The 14,953-nt window shown below is 48.4% G+C and overlaps 1 protein-coding gene across 4 annotated transcripts in view; it reads right to left on the bottom strand.

Annotated features, from left to right (window-relative positions):
• Positions 1-14,953, bottom strand: part of NUDT3 (nudix hydrolase 3) — a 31,205-nt gene that overhangs the window by 8,708 nt on the left and 7,544 nt on the right. For all 4 annotated transcript variants that reach the window (XR_014685778.1, XR_014685779.1, XR_014685780.1 and 1 more), the window contains exons 2-4: positions 9,390-9,500; positions 1,551-1,595; positions 694-778 (exon numbers count right to left, since the gene is read on the bottom strand). Coding sequence is in view for 1 of the 4 variants with exons in the window: in XM_084498013.1 (XP_084354139.1) it covers positions 694-778; positions 1,551-1,595; positions 9,390-9,500 (241 nt within the window). In the remaining 3 variants the exon portion in view is untranslated. The remainder of the gene's footprint in view (positions 1-693; positions 779-1,550; positions 1,596-9,389; positions 9,501-14,953) is intronic.

The raw sequence follows: 14,953 nt of genomic DNA, 5'->3' as shown, positions 1-14,953 counted from the left end.
TATCCCCGTGACAGGTATCTGTTTGGAGCAGTACATCCCCTACCCCATCACACTGGTATTGCATTTCCTAATTTATAAAAAAAACTCTTTTTCCCCACTTCTGCCATTCCTGTTCAAGCCAGATACTCGTTTCAGGACAACCCGTGACAACACGCACCAAGTACCACCCAATTTCCAACACTTTCCACGTGGCTTCACTCTCAGTGGGCAGCGCTCATTTCTTACTCTGTCAGTAAAACCATTTCTGAACTCAGCCCAAGGTAAGTGAAGCTACAGGTGCTGCAGTGCTATTGGCAAACCCTGTGTGGAACAACAGGTTCGTTTGCATTTAGGAATCTGATTTAAAGGCAAAGATTTCTAAAAGAGAACAGGGAATGATTGATCCACACTGCCCACATACATTTTCTTCTGGCTTTAGAAAGGACAGCTCTTCATGCTCTTTGCCTAGGATCTTACAGTGCAAGAATTAAACCCAAAGCTGCTGTAGAGGCAGCTGTACAGCTGCAATGACTTCTCCTGGGCCACAGACTGAAGGCAGCAATTTGACCCCAACTTTTTCCCCAAGCAACCAGAGGGCACGGTACCGCAGCTTTTCTCGACCACTCTCCCAAGGACTGCAGCTCCCAGGGGGACGCCGCGCTGGCGTTTCGTCTGCATCAAACCCATTGATGCCAGCAAGCACGAAGGACTTACCAATATTGACAGAGTCCTCCCAGTCTTCCAATACTTCTGTGACAATAAGTACGTAAACATATGTCCTGTGTTTCCTGTCCCGATTCTGGAAGGCAAAGTGGACAGGATAACGACAAGGCTATCGAAAGAGAAAAGGTGATGGCACATGGGGCACAGCAACTACAGCTTGTGCTGCCTACGGCAGCTCTGATGCTGCCACGCCTGAAGAGAGGTTTCTCTCACAGCGTAATTAGTTCTTAGCTACTAAAAATGGTGCGTTTTAAAGGACTGGTCTGAAAATATTAATAGGGTTGCAGCCAGAAAGTCTAGCTCCTAATCTGCAAGACAGTATTTGGTGGATGGGAATGGTTACAGCTCAGTTCCTCAGCTGGAAAAAAAAAAAAAAAAAAAGCACAGGGAATATTTTCATCTGTTTTACACAACTGAAATAATGAGATAACCGCTGTGAAGAGCGCTCAAGGTGCCTGGTGCCCCTTGAGGATGCACCTGACCAGCACTCACTGCGCTCCTAACAGCAGCGCACACCCCTCTCCAAATTGCAGAGGCCAGTTTGGTAGCTGCCTACTGCAGGTGCTGAAAAACTGAGGGCCACTGATTCCCCCATTCCCCCTGATGGGTGTCTTTTTTTTGGCAGCAAGGAAGGTATGAAGGCACTGGAAATATTCGCTGGTGCACTGGATTACCACTAGTAACTCCAAATGAAACTGCAGATGATCAATGCCACTGAAAAGCTCAGTTTTTATTTAAGCAAGGGGTTTGAATTTTTTCTCCAAACCAGTTATCTCGCTTCCTTCACACGGAGCAGTGCCTTTTTTATACATTAAAACTTTACAACACCAACCACGTCTGAAACTTACCTCAAAAATTCCCACTAATCTTCCTAACGTCCCTTTCACTCCAGCCTATGGAGAGTTCAAAGAGAAAAGAAAGGCTTTAGCGACAGCTCAGGACAGATTTCCTCATTTGTTGTGCAGGAGCAGTTCCTTCAGGGCAGGAAGCAAACACTGTAATTCAGTTAGTCTGAGAACAACATGGTCACAGGAGAAACGACAAATGTATCGAGAGCTCTAACCACGCAGGCATTCACAGCACTTCTTCTCTTTTTTTGTATTCGAACTATTTTGGATTCAGTCTGGAGGAAAAAAAAAGTGTGTTTTTTTTTTTTCTTTTCTTACAAGTTACTAACATAACCTGAACAGCCACCACAATCTCCTCTAAGGTTAGCCTAAGCGTGGACAAAATTTGCTCTGGTGTTTAGCAGTTCTACCTATGCAAAATTGCAGCTTAAGAAAATGCCTTCAAAGCACATATAAGACATCCCCCTACACTACCAAAGCAACACGACAGCTTCGAGGATTTTCGGGGCATCCTCCATCCGCATGAGCAAACAGAAGCAAACATAAAACACTTGCAAAGCGGTAAGGTGAGCTCCCTCACAGCAACATGACGCATTTTGATACACCACAAAACTCAGTTACCCATTGAAGGAAGGCTTCTGAATCAACAGAGACAAATCAAGAAGAGATCTAAGCAGCAGCTGCGTCTATTTGACTACTACCAAGCACCTTCCCTCCTCACCTGATTTGCTGCCACTTTTTAGACATCCACACACTGCTGTGGCTCAGTCCTTAAGTCCCTATCCTTAATTGCTGTTTCACTCCTCTCTGCTCTGGTGCCTGCCTCATGCACGAATGCAAAATGCCAGCCCACTCTCCTGCCCCCAGCCCCCTCCTTTTTTTCCCAATAATTTACATTCCCTTCTTTGTACGGCTGTAAATGGTTGGAGCTCGAGTGCTCCAGAGAAGATGGCATTTTGCTCCATGACTTACTTGGTCTGAAGAAACGCACACAACCTGGCACACAACCCAGCCATGTCTGGAAGGTAAATTCATTGCCATCTTTGGCAGCTGGAACACATCCTGAGCAGCTCAGGAAAACAGTGCTCACGCAGCCTGGGTATACAGACCTGAGCATGTCAGGCTTTTTATTTTCTTTAAAAAAGTTATTTGGGTGAGGGGAGCTACACACTTGATACAAATTCTCTGTCCTAAGCAGCCAAGATACTGCGTTCTGCTTGTTCAGCTACTCAGCAGCTGCTGTACAGTCACATGCTTTCAGAAAGGGAGACCTTTCATTAATTAAAGGCTACGTAGGCTCCTGTTAAATAAGCACGGCCAGCAGAACCACGCTGCCGGAGTGCACATCGCTCTTGCTTCTAACAATAGCTGGTGGCAGGGCCGCCCCAAGAGAGGAAAGGGCTTCGGGGCTCCCACTGCCACCAGCACCCACAGAACCCAACTCCACCCTGCAAGGCGCTGCCTGACCTCTGCTTCTAGGAAGCAGCTTCTCAGCCGAACCTTTTCTGTTGTTTTTGGATGCAAAATGCGTCCTCTCACCGGTGCTGCTGACGTCCTGCTCAGCCCATAGGTGGGCCACTGCCTATTAACCACCGGGCTATTTCTGGAGTCAAAGAGCAATTCCGTGAAGGTCACCGCACGCGTGTGCGCGCACCAGGGGCAGATAACTGGTTCTGACCTTTGCAGGCGAGCGATTTTACCTCATCTGCAGAGCTGCCGCTGCTAACCTGGACTGATCTCTCGCAGAAGTGAACTGGACAGCAAATGCTGCAAAAGAATTTCATTCAAAGAACAGAACTCCTTAAGCAATCTCAAATGCTGGCTTTTTTTTTAAAAAAAGATAAGCAGTCCTATCAGTTAGCTAGCAATAACAAAGAGGAACGCAAGGCTTCCACCTTCTCAACATGCATACTTCAATATAAAAGTGAAGTGTAATCAGCTATTTTAGGTAAATAACGATCTTAAGCCAGTTTTCTCTACTTGTTCCTGAAGGTTATTGATTAACATTGATTCATATTAATGAATTACTGCTCTCGTTCCTCACCTGCAGAGGCAGTGAACCAAAAGCCGTCGATGTTGGGATGGTTTAGCAAACTCTCCTACCTGACTAGAGACAAATTTATCTCCAGGCAACTACCCAGCCTGGAAACGAAGCAGGAATACTGCACGACCAGCATCCCAAGCAGCTTATTCCCAGCTCTAAAAGCATGCTTGAACGAATACAGGCAGGAGGAGCCCTGCCTGGTGTTCTGGTTAAGCCAAGAGGTGAGCAAAATAATGCTGTCTGCAAACCAAGATCCTCCTTCTCCATTCTGCCCTGCTGTATTCACCCACAAAGGCAGGAACAGTGATTCCAAGACAAACGTGCTGTAGGAAAAATCACACCGAATTATTATTATGACTCAAAGAAGTGCCCAAGTTTCCTTCAGATACGAATTTACCACATGCAGTAGCAGGCGGCAACGTAAATGGATCGATTCCAATGAACTTCAGGTTGGCCATGACAGAAGTGAGAAACACCAAAGCCTTAAAGGCTGCAAAGCACATCAACCATGAAATCCTCCAGTCCAGCGGCTCTAGAACCCGATTTTACTGGTACCGTGAGTTTTCAAAACCTAGAGGACACATCCAACCCAGGCTGAGTTACGCCAGTTCCTGATACAGCACTTAACCCGCACACCACAAGCCCGAATCCCTACAACCATGGCTTTGTTTAAGGGGACAAGAGAACACGAAGCAGAACTCGGTCTCCCACTAGTTTCTAACAAAGTTGCCTAAGATACCAGAGTTAAATATCTGTGGCTGTTATCACCAAAGCAAGCCAGATAACGACCAGCACAACTGCTCTTGGAGCACGCTGCCTGTCACTTCTCTAGGGGCCAGCCCTCAGCACCTTCCCTGGCTGCAGGACAAGGAGCATTTTCTTGGAAAGTTGGATGTGCAGTCACAGGCTCATCCAGGACTGGAGCCGGATCTAAGTCTTAATTTGCACCAGATGACTCTGGAATTTCTCCTCGGTAGTAAACGCATCGGGAATCCTCTGCCCTGACAGGCCTGGCAGAAGCAGCACAATTTATTTGGGCTCTCGTTCCCCCACCAAGCACTGGAAGTAGCGTACATGGAGCCTGTGCTGCCATCCTCAGGATCCACACACGTCCTCAGAGGGGCAGGAAAGCACCAGCAGCTGTTCCACCTGGAGGTGTGAGAATACAGCAAATAAAATGAGGAACAGCATCCCCGGGAAGAGGCACGCTCCTAAAAGGAGACAGAGCTCACGAAGCCAGCTTCACATCCCCTGCTCCGAGCACACAGAGGACCCGAATCAGCTTCCAGTCCTAACGTAGCCCCAACTGCAGGGAGAGGCAGGCTTAGCAAGAGCGTGCGAGTGTCAGCAACACCCAGCCGCCCCAAACAGCGCCCGACTTCAAACCCCTGCCGCACGCCCCGAGGGGAGGGCTGGGCGTTCAGGACAAGGAACAAAAATCTAGAGGAAATGAAGCTTTACTAGTTCTGCTGCTCGTGGAACAACTTGTTTTAATAAAGAAAAATTACTGAAGACATCCAAGAACAGCAGGTTCAGGTTTCAAAGCTGAAAATAAGTTCGGGTCAGATGCAAAAAGCAGCCTGCAGCAACACCATCTGTTCCTAGGAACAGCTTTTATTTCCTTCCATCTGAGCTAAGGAAAATGTGGGTTGGAATTTCAGCTATTTTACTTTGCTCTATTAGGCTCAAAGCCTGCATCTACTATAGATTACCGCTGGGCCGGAGGACTGTGGTAAAACACCCAAATCTTTGCTCTAGCACTTGCAGCACTGAAGGCAGTAAATCACAGCCAGGACTGCTAGCTTAGACAAGTCCCAAAGACACCAATTACAGCAAATAGGCAAAATTTCTTCCTTGTGCCTCAGAGAGGGTTATACTTCCCCACCTAACCCTTTCCTGCAATACGACCAATACACTCTCACATTTATGAGGCATCCTAACAGTCCGAAGAGCTCCCAAACGTTGCACTCATTTTTCTGAGGTCCGAGCACACAAGGCAGCAGGCAGTAGTGAACTCGGTCTGTTTGCAGTGAACATTCCTAAATCCACTAAGAGTTTAAAGCAATCACCTCAGTCATTCATTCATTCATGGTCCCTGACGTGGGATTTCCAAGAAAAATAAAGATACGGGGCTTCCTATCTTTCCTTCTTCCCTAGCACTGAAAGATGTCATTATTCATACCCTACATCACACCCAAAACACATGAAACGGAACAGATTATTTATAAAACACATTTAAGAGGAAAACTACTGTCTAGCGACCAGATCAAAGTGCTGGCATGACGGCCTAGTTCTGATACCAGCATCAATTGCCTGTTTGATCACAGATGAGGCACAACTTATCTGGCTTTTGGTTCCCATGAAGAAAGCATGACTAACACGCTCGTAGCTTTATAGAACTTGACATTTGCTAAGTATTTAAAGGTCAGGATGTGAAAGATGCTGGAAGTGCAAAATTAAATGCCTTTGGGTTTAACAGATGAATGTGGAGGCTTTCTTCAAAGTCGCTCCGTAATAAGTTTAATTTAAGGCATCTATTTCTAAAACATGTTCCTCACCAGTTGCTCACACCCATAAAAAAAAACCCTTACTCCCAACATGAAATTAATTTTGGGGAGAGAATGCAACAGCAAAAAAATCCAAGAATGAAGACAACTATACTACATTGGTACTATTGTTTTAAAAGGCCACATCATTTTTCTATAAGGGGAACCTTACAACATACCTGGCGTTTGCAGCCTTGTAAGACCGACTACCTCATTTTTCAACAATTTGTCAGAAATAAGCAGTTTTACCCTGAAACACTGCTCTCATTCAGAGCCAGCCTGCTTGTCTACTGCTGCTTTGCCTAGAAAGAATGTTCAAGACCTCAGTCACTTCGCATTTCATGCAGACAATGGTGAGCGTGACAAGTGTCGGTACCTGTCTGCTTTAATACATCTGCTGGCACAGCTTACTGTAGATAAGGACTGCCTCAAACTAGGACAAGGACTAACCAAAGGGATCACAGGTTTCACTCAGAATTAACTTTTTATTTTCAGCACAGCAACATCAAAATTCTGAAAACCAAGGAGGGAAAAAATCAGATTCCTTTAAGTGCCGATCGCTGCAGCAATCACGCGTACAGGCTCAAACACACACACGGTGGAATTAAGAGTGAATGCAGAAGTTGAAATTCTTAGTTTGGGGGAAGCGTGCTTTAAAAAAGAAAATGCATACCATGCAGAAAGAATGAATTGAGAAAAGCCAGCCTATTGTCATCTTCAAAGACCACAAGCAACTGAAAGGGTAATGAGTCCTTCCAGCTCCTCCAACTGGCTCTTATTAAAATGGAAAAGGCATACCAAAGGCAGCGAAAGAAAGTCTGCAAACTTCTGCCATAGCTTTGGTCAGCACAAGAGCCACCTTCTTTCAGGATAAAAGTTCCTGTGTGTTCACAGGCACAGGGGATGCGGGATTTTCTCTCTCCCAACACAAGCAGCAGAACCCATCTGCTCAGCTAAGCTTGGGCCTCCTCGTGACCGCCAGACGTACCTGGCCCAGGAGAGGAGCTCAGAGCTCAAACCTACAGGGAAAGCAGCCTCTGCTGCAACCTCCCCGAAAAAGCCTACGTTCACGTGAAAGGATGAACAGGGATTAACAGCCTAATTCACACCAGCGAGCTCCAGCTAGCACGCACACCAGTTGCCCAGCAAGCAGCCTCCTAAAAACGCCGCCCTGCCAAATCGATAGCACGAGCTGGGAAACTGGGTGCACGAGTGCTTTCCAGCAGCACAGCTGCAGCAGAGCAAACATTCCCCTCCTGCACGCACATTCCCCAGCAACATTTTACAGTAAACAGCTCGCCGAGCCGAAGGCGGCTGATGCACATTCTAATTCGGTGGACGCAGCACGAGCGGAGTCCTGGAACACAAACACATTTGAGGAAGGCACAAATAAAAGCTGGCCCCTGTTTTCCACCTGTGTCAGCTAGCCTCATCATCATCAGCTGCAGGAGAGCTCGGGTAATTTTACACACGACAGGCTGCTCTTCTGCAGGCCACTTGTTGGAAGGCTGGTATTATAGGTTTGGATGGCCGTGTTTCAGCCTCCCACCCTGCACTCACATCAAACAGGGCTCGGTGCCGCGAGGCGAGGGGCTCTGGGCGTCCTCCTGCTGCCTTGGGAGCTGCTTACTGCTGGTCGAGCGGCATTCGAGCGGAGAGGCACTTCGCTGGGAATGACTCAACCCTGCCAGGCTGCCACAGTTTGAATTACATTCTCATTCGGCACCAGTCCACGTGAGCGAGGGAACACCAGCTGAGTGAGAGGGGATTATCTCAGCCAGCCCAAACCAGTTTCTTCGCTGCAGATTGAGCCCGTGCCAAGGCTTCCTTTCAGCCACTGAGCTGTCATGGAAAGAGAGCAACTCTTCCAAGCTCTGCGCTGCCTGAGAAAGGGAGGGTCGATACAGATTTATTTTAGGGATGTGAAAGGCGAAGCCACGCATCTCCTGAATGAACCTTGGACTTCTGCAGCAAATAATTTAATTATTAACAACGATTAGGCTGTAATAAATTAAATATCGTAATTAAAACACTTCTGTTGTTCTGGTTAAACTCACTTTGGCTTGATTACTGTGTTACTAAAAAAGCCAGCGCTGTACTACAAGCTGGAAACACAATTTGCAAGCAGCAATCCACAGGACTAGAGAGACCTAAAAAAAGAAAGTCGCTGTGTCGCTTCATAGCTTTCTGATAAACTGCTGGATTATAAAAGCATCCCAAGAGAAACACACAGCTCAGGAGCTGCCACATTAAGGCCAAATATCAAACATTGTTAGAAAGCAACAGGTATGGCCAAGTACTTTGTGGGGGGAACTTGACAGACAAGACAAATAGGGCAGCTACTGGGGAAGCTTCCTTCCAACTCCCATCAATTCGCCCTTTATTTCTGTTCTACAGCACAAAGATTTATAACCCTCTTGAAAGCATTTTAATCCTTCCTTATGTAACTAGGAACCTACTTGGTCATCCATACATAACCAGTTAATCGTTTCTGAACCCATGCATCCCTCCAACTCGATAATATTCAGTTTTAAAGACCAATTTTATGTCCAGTGTAATCAACTACCATTTGCTGACTTGAAAATCCTTTAAAAAAAAACGTTCTTCCAGCTTTACAAGAAGCACACACCTTCTCCATACAGTTCAACGTGTGCTGCTATTTGACCCCATTTCTGAAACAGCTCTAATTCAAAAACAAAGCCATGAACACATCTGAAATTGTTGCTTATGGTAACTTTTCCGATCAATTTCTGGTATTCATAGAAAACTCAAAATATACAGTAAACCAAAACTTATTGACATTCCTATGATACTTGGGGTGTCTTCAGTGGCTCATAAGGGCTTGTTTCTATTTTATACCTCATTATTAGCTCCACAAAAGCAAAGCTTTTTTTCTTAAGTTCTTTTAGGAAAGCATACCTCACAGAAAGGTAACAAAACACAGAACATCATCGTATGTATCAAAAGTTTAGAGCTTCATTTTATCCATTATCAGTTAAAACTTTTAGGTGAGGAGAAGTCGATGCCAAATGAGAGCCTTAATTACATTCCTATGCTGTCTGTATTTAGGACTCCCTCCCGTCTACAACACTGAGGGTTTACCTCCCACGTACAATGTGGACATCACCAGTGACCCTATATTTCTCTCCACCTCATGAAAAGGAGCTGGAGTGCTGGGAACCCTCCCAGAGCCCCAACCAACACCGAGCAGCGAAGCTCCAGGAGCCCCTGCTCTCCTCGGGTCCTTACCTCTTCACAGACCTCTCGCACCGCGGCCACGTTGGGCTCCTCCTCGGGCTCCATGCCGCCCCCAGGGACAATCCATCGGTCCGGATGACGACTGCTGCTCACCAGCAGCACCTGCGGAGAGCAGAGCACAGCTGATGGATGAGCTCACAGCAACGCTCCTTCTCAGAGCCCAGCTGCAGGAGGAGAGGTGTCTTTGAGCCTCTCACACCTCCAACCCAACGCCAGTCCTTGGAAATGCTCCGCTCTTCCCAAGGCGATTTCTTTACCCCCTTGCAGGCAGCTGTGCAGGCTGCGTGCTCAATGCCAACGAGGCACTCCAGCACTCTGAATTATTTCAACCATTACCTTCTCGTCGCTCTCGAGCACTGAAGAATAAATTAAGCCTCTGCATACCAAACCAACAGTTTGCTATGTGAGACAGCACCACAATACGCACGCTGTAAGAGCTGCCGTACCCAGTCACTGCACGGGCTGACAGCTGGGGATACGTGCCGTGCAGTATGAGGCTGCCCAGGAGCTGCTCAGCACCTCCACCCTCTGCACAAGTTCCTTGTTTTACCTTTATCAGGACCTTTGGCCTCGCTTACCTCTGCAGTGACATTAATGATATGCACCAGGCAGGTACCTGCCCACTGAAAACCTGACAGGGAATTGTTTTAGGAAGGGTTTCAACCTCCCCGCCTGCCCCTTCCTCTGTAGCAGGCACCGAGGAGCTCAGTCAGCTCTGGGGCCAGCACTTGGTTACTTGGGCTTTGGATGAGGTTGTCCAAGGGGGTGTTTAAGCAAAATACAAGTTTAAATAAAACCACCTAAAAGCCCTGCCAAAGGGCTGCAGAGGTGGACGGGCTGTTTTTTCATCAGGAAAATGATTCAACCGCATTCGACCATTTTCACAGCAGTCATCTTTCATAAGCATTCTTTGTGGGGTATTTCTTGAAACACTTTATCCCAATGTAATTCTGCTCGGTACGGTTCTCTTTTTGTCTTATTAAACTTCCTCGCTGTCCTTTGGAAACAAAAAGCTAGCTAACAAGCTCAACTGGATGAAGCTTTTCCCAAAGAATCCCGAGGCACTGTGCTTATTAAACTTACTTGCAATACATCCGTGAGCAGAGATGGAAACTAAAAACAAAACTAATACTGTTTTTCAGCTCTCTAAACAAAGCTTGTTCATTAGAGTCATCATGCTATACTTCATCATTTCACTGGCACAAAGCTCCCAGCCAAAGGAACTTGCTCCAGAAACTTTCCAACATACCAGTCCAATTAGGTTACAGGCCAGCTGTAACAGTTTCAATCAGACATTTCAAAGTTAAACTGTGCGAGGCACTAAAGTCCCAGGCTTTACTGTGTAAATGTTGATTTACCAGTAGCATAGGAAAAGATTTGCACTAATTATCAAGAAGAGATCTACCTACAGAATTCAGAATTACACGTCTGAGGCAGAAACAAGCTCAAGATTGCAGAGTTTTGCAGGACTTTTCTCCTCTGGAAACTCTCAGCTGCCAGCTGACCACCCCACAAAGTTATTTCATTTTTGGGGCCCAGGGATGAGGGTGGCCAACGGGCTGGGGCAGGGCTGAGGAGAACCAGGATCAGCTGCAGGCCCCAGACAGCGGTTCTCCAACCAGGAGCAGCAAAGCTAAAGGCAGAAATCGAAGAGGGGTCACAACAAACGTTTGGCAACTGCTGGGCTAACCTTTCCTAAGCCTGGAACTGAACTGGGGGCTCTCAGGTGTCAGAACATCCCTAATCAGCAGCCTTCCGGGGATCCTACTAATTATAATGCCTCAAAGCCTCCTCTTCGGTCAGAACCCACACCTCCACCCTGCAAGACGTGAAGCAGCATCATTTACTAAGCAATCCCCTTCCGATCCCCGAGCACTACCCCACCCGTCTATCGGATTAAGGCAGTCAGAACGCAGGCCAAAATGAGCTAAGCCCAAGGGGCTCCCTTCGTCCTGCAGCTTCCTAATGGAGCTGCCTAACCACTGCCCCTGCTCTGCTCATCATGCAGGCCGTGTGATGTGGTGGAGCAGCACCCACGTTGTATGAACACCCCGTGGCGTTGGCCTTCCCCAGGGGAAGGCAGAATTCCTTTTCCCCAGAGGCCCAGTGCACGCAGACCATCACCAGCCTACGCAGGCAGCGTGCCCTCACTCATCCTCAGCGATTTTGGGGCTCCGAGGAGCCCAGCAGCAGCCACCTCTGCTTTGTCAGCTGTGGGGACACAGGGCTTGGGCTCGGTGACCCTTTGGGTCCCTTCCAACTCGGATATTCTCCAATTCCACAGCCCCTGCAGGCTCAGCACGCAGGGCGTGCAGTTGCCCTGTGCCACCTTCCCCCGGTGTCTGTTCCCATCACGTTACAGTGCTTTTTTGACTTCACCCTGCCTCATCACCAGCACCACTCATGGAAGAGCTTGGGCTGAAATTCCTAACTCCAGGTCAGGAGGTGATTCCAGGGACAAAGTTAAAAGTCACAGCCATTTCAAGCAGACCCTTTCCTGTTCGGTACGGAAGACTCACGGTTGCAGTTTCTGGTTTCAGTGCAGAGTCCCAGCTCAAAGGAAAAGGAAAAGAAAAAAAGCAGAGCTGCAGAAGCAGCTCCCTGCACACCAGCAGAGCACAGGTCACGGCGTTGAACTCCTGCCACCTTCCACTTGTGAGAAAAAGTATCTGCCGAGGGAACGGCTGTACAAAGACTTCTAAAGGAAAGGCTGCTGGATTGTTCAGGCTGAGACAATGCTTCACCAACGCACCAGTAGGAACTTTGAGGTGTAAACAACAGTTTTAGGCAAAGTAAATTAACTTCAGCTGGTCTGGCAGTTGAGCATTTTCTAAATAGAATTAGCATGAACAACCCTCGCTGGGAAGGAAAAACCTGTCATTCTCACACTTTTATGTAATCAGACTATTTCCTGTTTAATAAAAAGGAAATCCCATCAAGAGAGAGCAGGAAACATGCCCTACAAGGTCATTCTTTTAAAACGGCTTTAAACAGGATATTGCTCCCAATGAGCTCCCCCAAGACAAAGGGAGCTGGTTCACCAGGAGGGTGAGACATTGTCGTACTCCGAGCCCCCACATCTAAAAACGTCCCGAGTCCCAGGACCTGCAACGCATTCAAAGGTGCCCAGTGAAAAGGTCACTTGAACCGCGGCTTTGGGTCGTAAGATCTTACAAGCAGCCCCAAACCCAGGAACACGAGAGCTGCTGAAAGCCATTCGTGTGTGGGAGGCCCAGCCTGAACGCTGCCTCCCAGATAAGAAATCCTCAGCAGAGACCTCCTGCCCCGATAGCTGGGGGGACACCACACACCTGGCCAGGAGGAGACACCAGCAGAGCAGGGGCTGCTCCCTTGCAGGAGAGTGATGTGAGTTTGTGTTCCTGCTGTAAAAAGGTTGGAATCGTTCTCTAATTTCCACCAAAAAGACAAGCTGGAGAATGGCAGCTACCCCTTCACTTTACAAGGCACTACAAGAACGTTGTTCAAGTGCTCAGTTAGACGGAGCCTACTCCAACACAGTTCTACAAGATAAAACCAACAACTTTTAAAGGGTACCTGCTGCTACCTCACATCCCTGCTACCTCCATTTTTGCTGCTGAATTTCTTTATTACATAAAATCATTCACCTGTCTACAGAGCAACAAAGAGATTTTAATCAAAACTGTCATAAAAAAAGAGCGAATGTTACTCATCTCTGACATCTGCTTAAAAGCAGGGAGGAAAACACCAGATTTCTCAGAACTGGAACTGCACAAGTTTAATCTGTAAGGTGCAGCCGAGTCATCTGCGCCCCTCACCTCGGGCAACGCAACCCCCGTCCTGCCCGGCAGCCTCCAACACCGGAGCTGCAGCAGTGTGAAGCTGCAGTAACGTGAAGCTGCCCCTTTTTGGAGTCCTGCATTCACGTCCACTTCTCCCTCACCCTCCAGAAGGCACCAAGGGTCCCCTCTCTGCTCAAGGAAGACTTGGAGAGCAACCCACTGGCACCTTTGAGAAGATACAGCCTAGACTTTTGGTTTCATTCAAGCCAAAACGCAAAGGCAGGTTTACGTCTTGTCTTTACGATGGGGGTTGAGGCTCTTGGCTTTGAGACTCTTGGCTCTGAGATCTCGGGGGCAGGTTTTGGAGCCCAGTCTTGGTGGGAAAGCATTTGCAGGTGTCACGACACCCAGCCAAGTTCTGTTTTCCAGGATTTGAAAGACAATGATGTCATTTCAAAGTAGGGAAATGAGCAACACAAGCCTCCTTGGCAAGGCGCACGGCAGCCCAGAAGTAGCTCTCAGACACAATCAATGAAATAAGAGAGAGGTCAGAAAAATAAACAGAGTTTGAAGCCTACAGCAGGGGCTCCTGAACTGTAGCCCTAACGGCAACAACCTCCAAAGAGAACCAACACCCACCCCAGGCTTTCCCTGGGAGGAGGCAGGGGAGCAGCCGAGGCACCTAAAGCTGCCGGATCCCCATGCAGAGCCCGAAGAGCCATGGGAAAGGGGAACCGAGACTGACACCGGGATAAAGCCGCGAGCCCCCGGCACACGATGCTGACCTTACCACAACCTAACTACGGACAGCTGCTTTTCTCCACATCGCGTTGTCTCCCAGAAGGAATGGAAAGCAAAAGCCGGGCAACCAAGGCACGGCAGAGGATTCCCTCTCGCAAACAGCACAGGGACGGAGGGAGTCCTGGCTCCTTCCCTGCGATGCTCGATTTAAACAACAGCAACCTCCCATCAGTAAAACAACAGTGGCGACATTGTAGGCAACCCGATTCCTAGAAAGAGGCTGCACAGAAGCACTGCGGTGAAGACTGAAAGAGCTGCCACGTTATTAGAAGCTGGCCTCCAGTGTTATTAGCAATGAGCCGTCTTCCCTCCCGTCCTCCAGGAAAGGAGGCTCCCAGCTGATGGCAGCCCAGGACCCTCAGCCTGGCAGCCCTGCCCGGTACGAGGCAGCAGACAAGATGTTAAAGATGTGCTCTGTGGCCCAGCACCACTCTGCTGCCAGAAAACAACGTATAGCTCCTGGCTACCCAAACTGCCTCCGCGTCTCCTTTCCTGTTTCCCCCAGTACTCGTGCTGTGCCCCAAGCACGAAGCCCCTGACGTTTCAGACTCATGTCACGCCTCAGTGTTCCCCATCGGGGCACCAGGCCCGTGCCACACTCCAGTGGGACTGGCGGGGAAGGAGGCTGACTTCAGTGTCTCTCACCTGTACAATCTGCCTGTCTGAAAGCTTCGATGTAACAGGAGGCTCCGCATGCTGCAGTTCGGAGCTCTGCTAGCGACACTCCAGTCGTCCTCTGCCCAGCCAGGATGCTGCAGCCGGTACAGCTCTGTGTGTCCAGCATCACAACCACCTCCAATGCGTTACCCCAAGCTAGGGAGTGCTCTCACAATCCCCAGGTGTATTTACTGCAGTTAATGCTCATGTATCTGGCAGAGCCAGGGGCTGACTGCATCAAACCACCTTGAAATGCTACAAACGCCAGGCTGACAAACCGAGCGCATGAGGAAGAGGAGGAGGAGAAAGAGGAGGAGGAGAGGGGCACCCAAAGCC

Source organism: Aythya ferina, assembly GCF_964211825.1.
Source record: "Aythya ferina genome assembly, chromosome: 25".
Taxonomy (NCBI): Eukaryota; Metazoa; Chordata; class Aves; order Anseriformes; family Anatidae; genus Aythya; species Aythya ferina.
The sequence above is the reverse complement of the archived record's forward strand: the minus strand, read 5'-3'. Positions and strand labels throughout refer to the sequence as shown.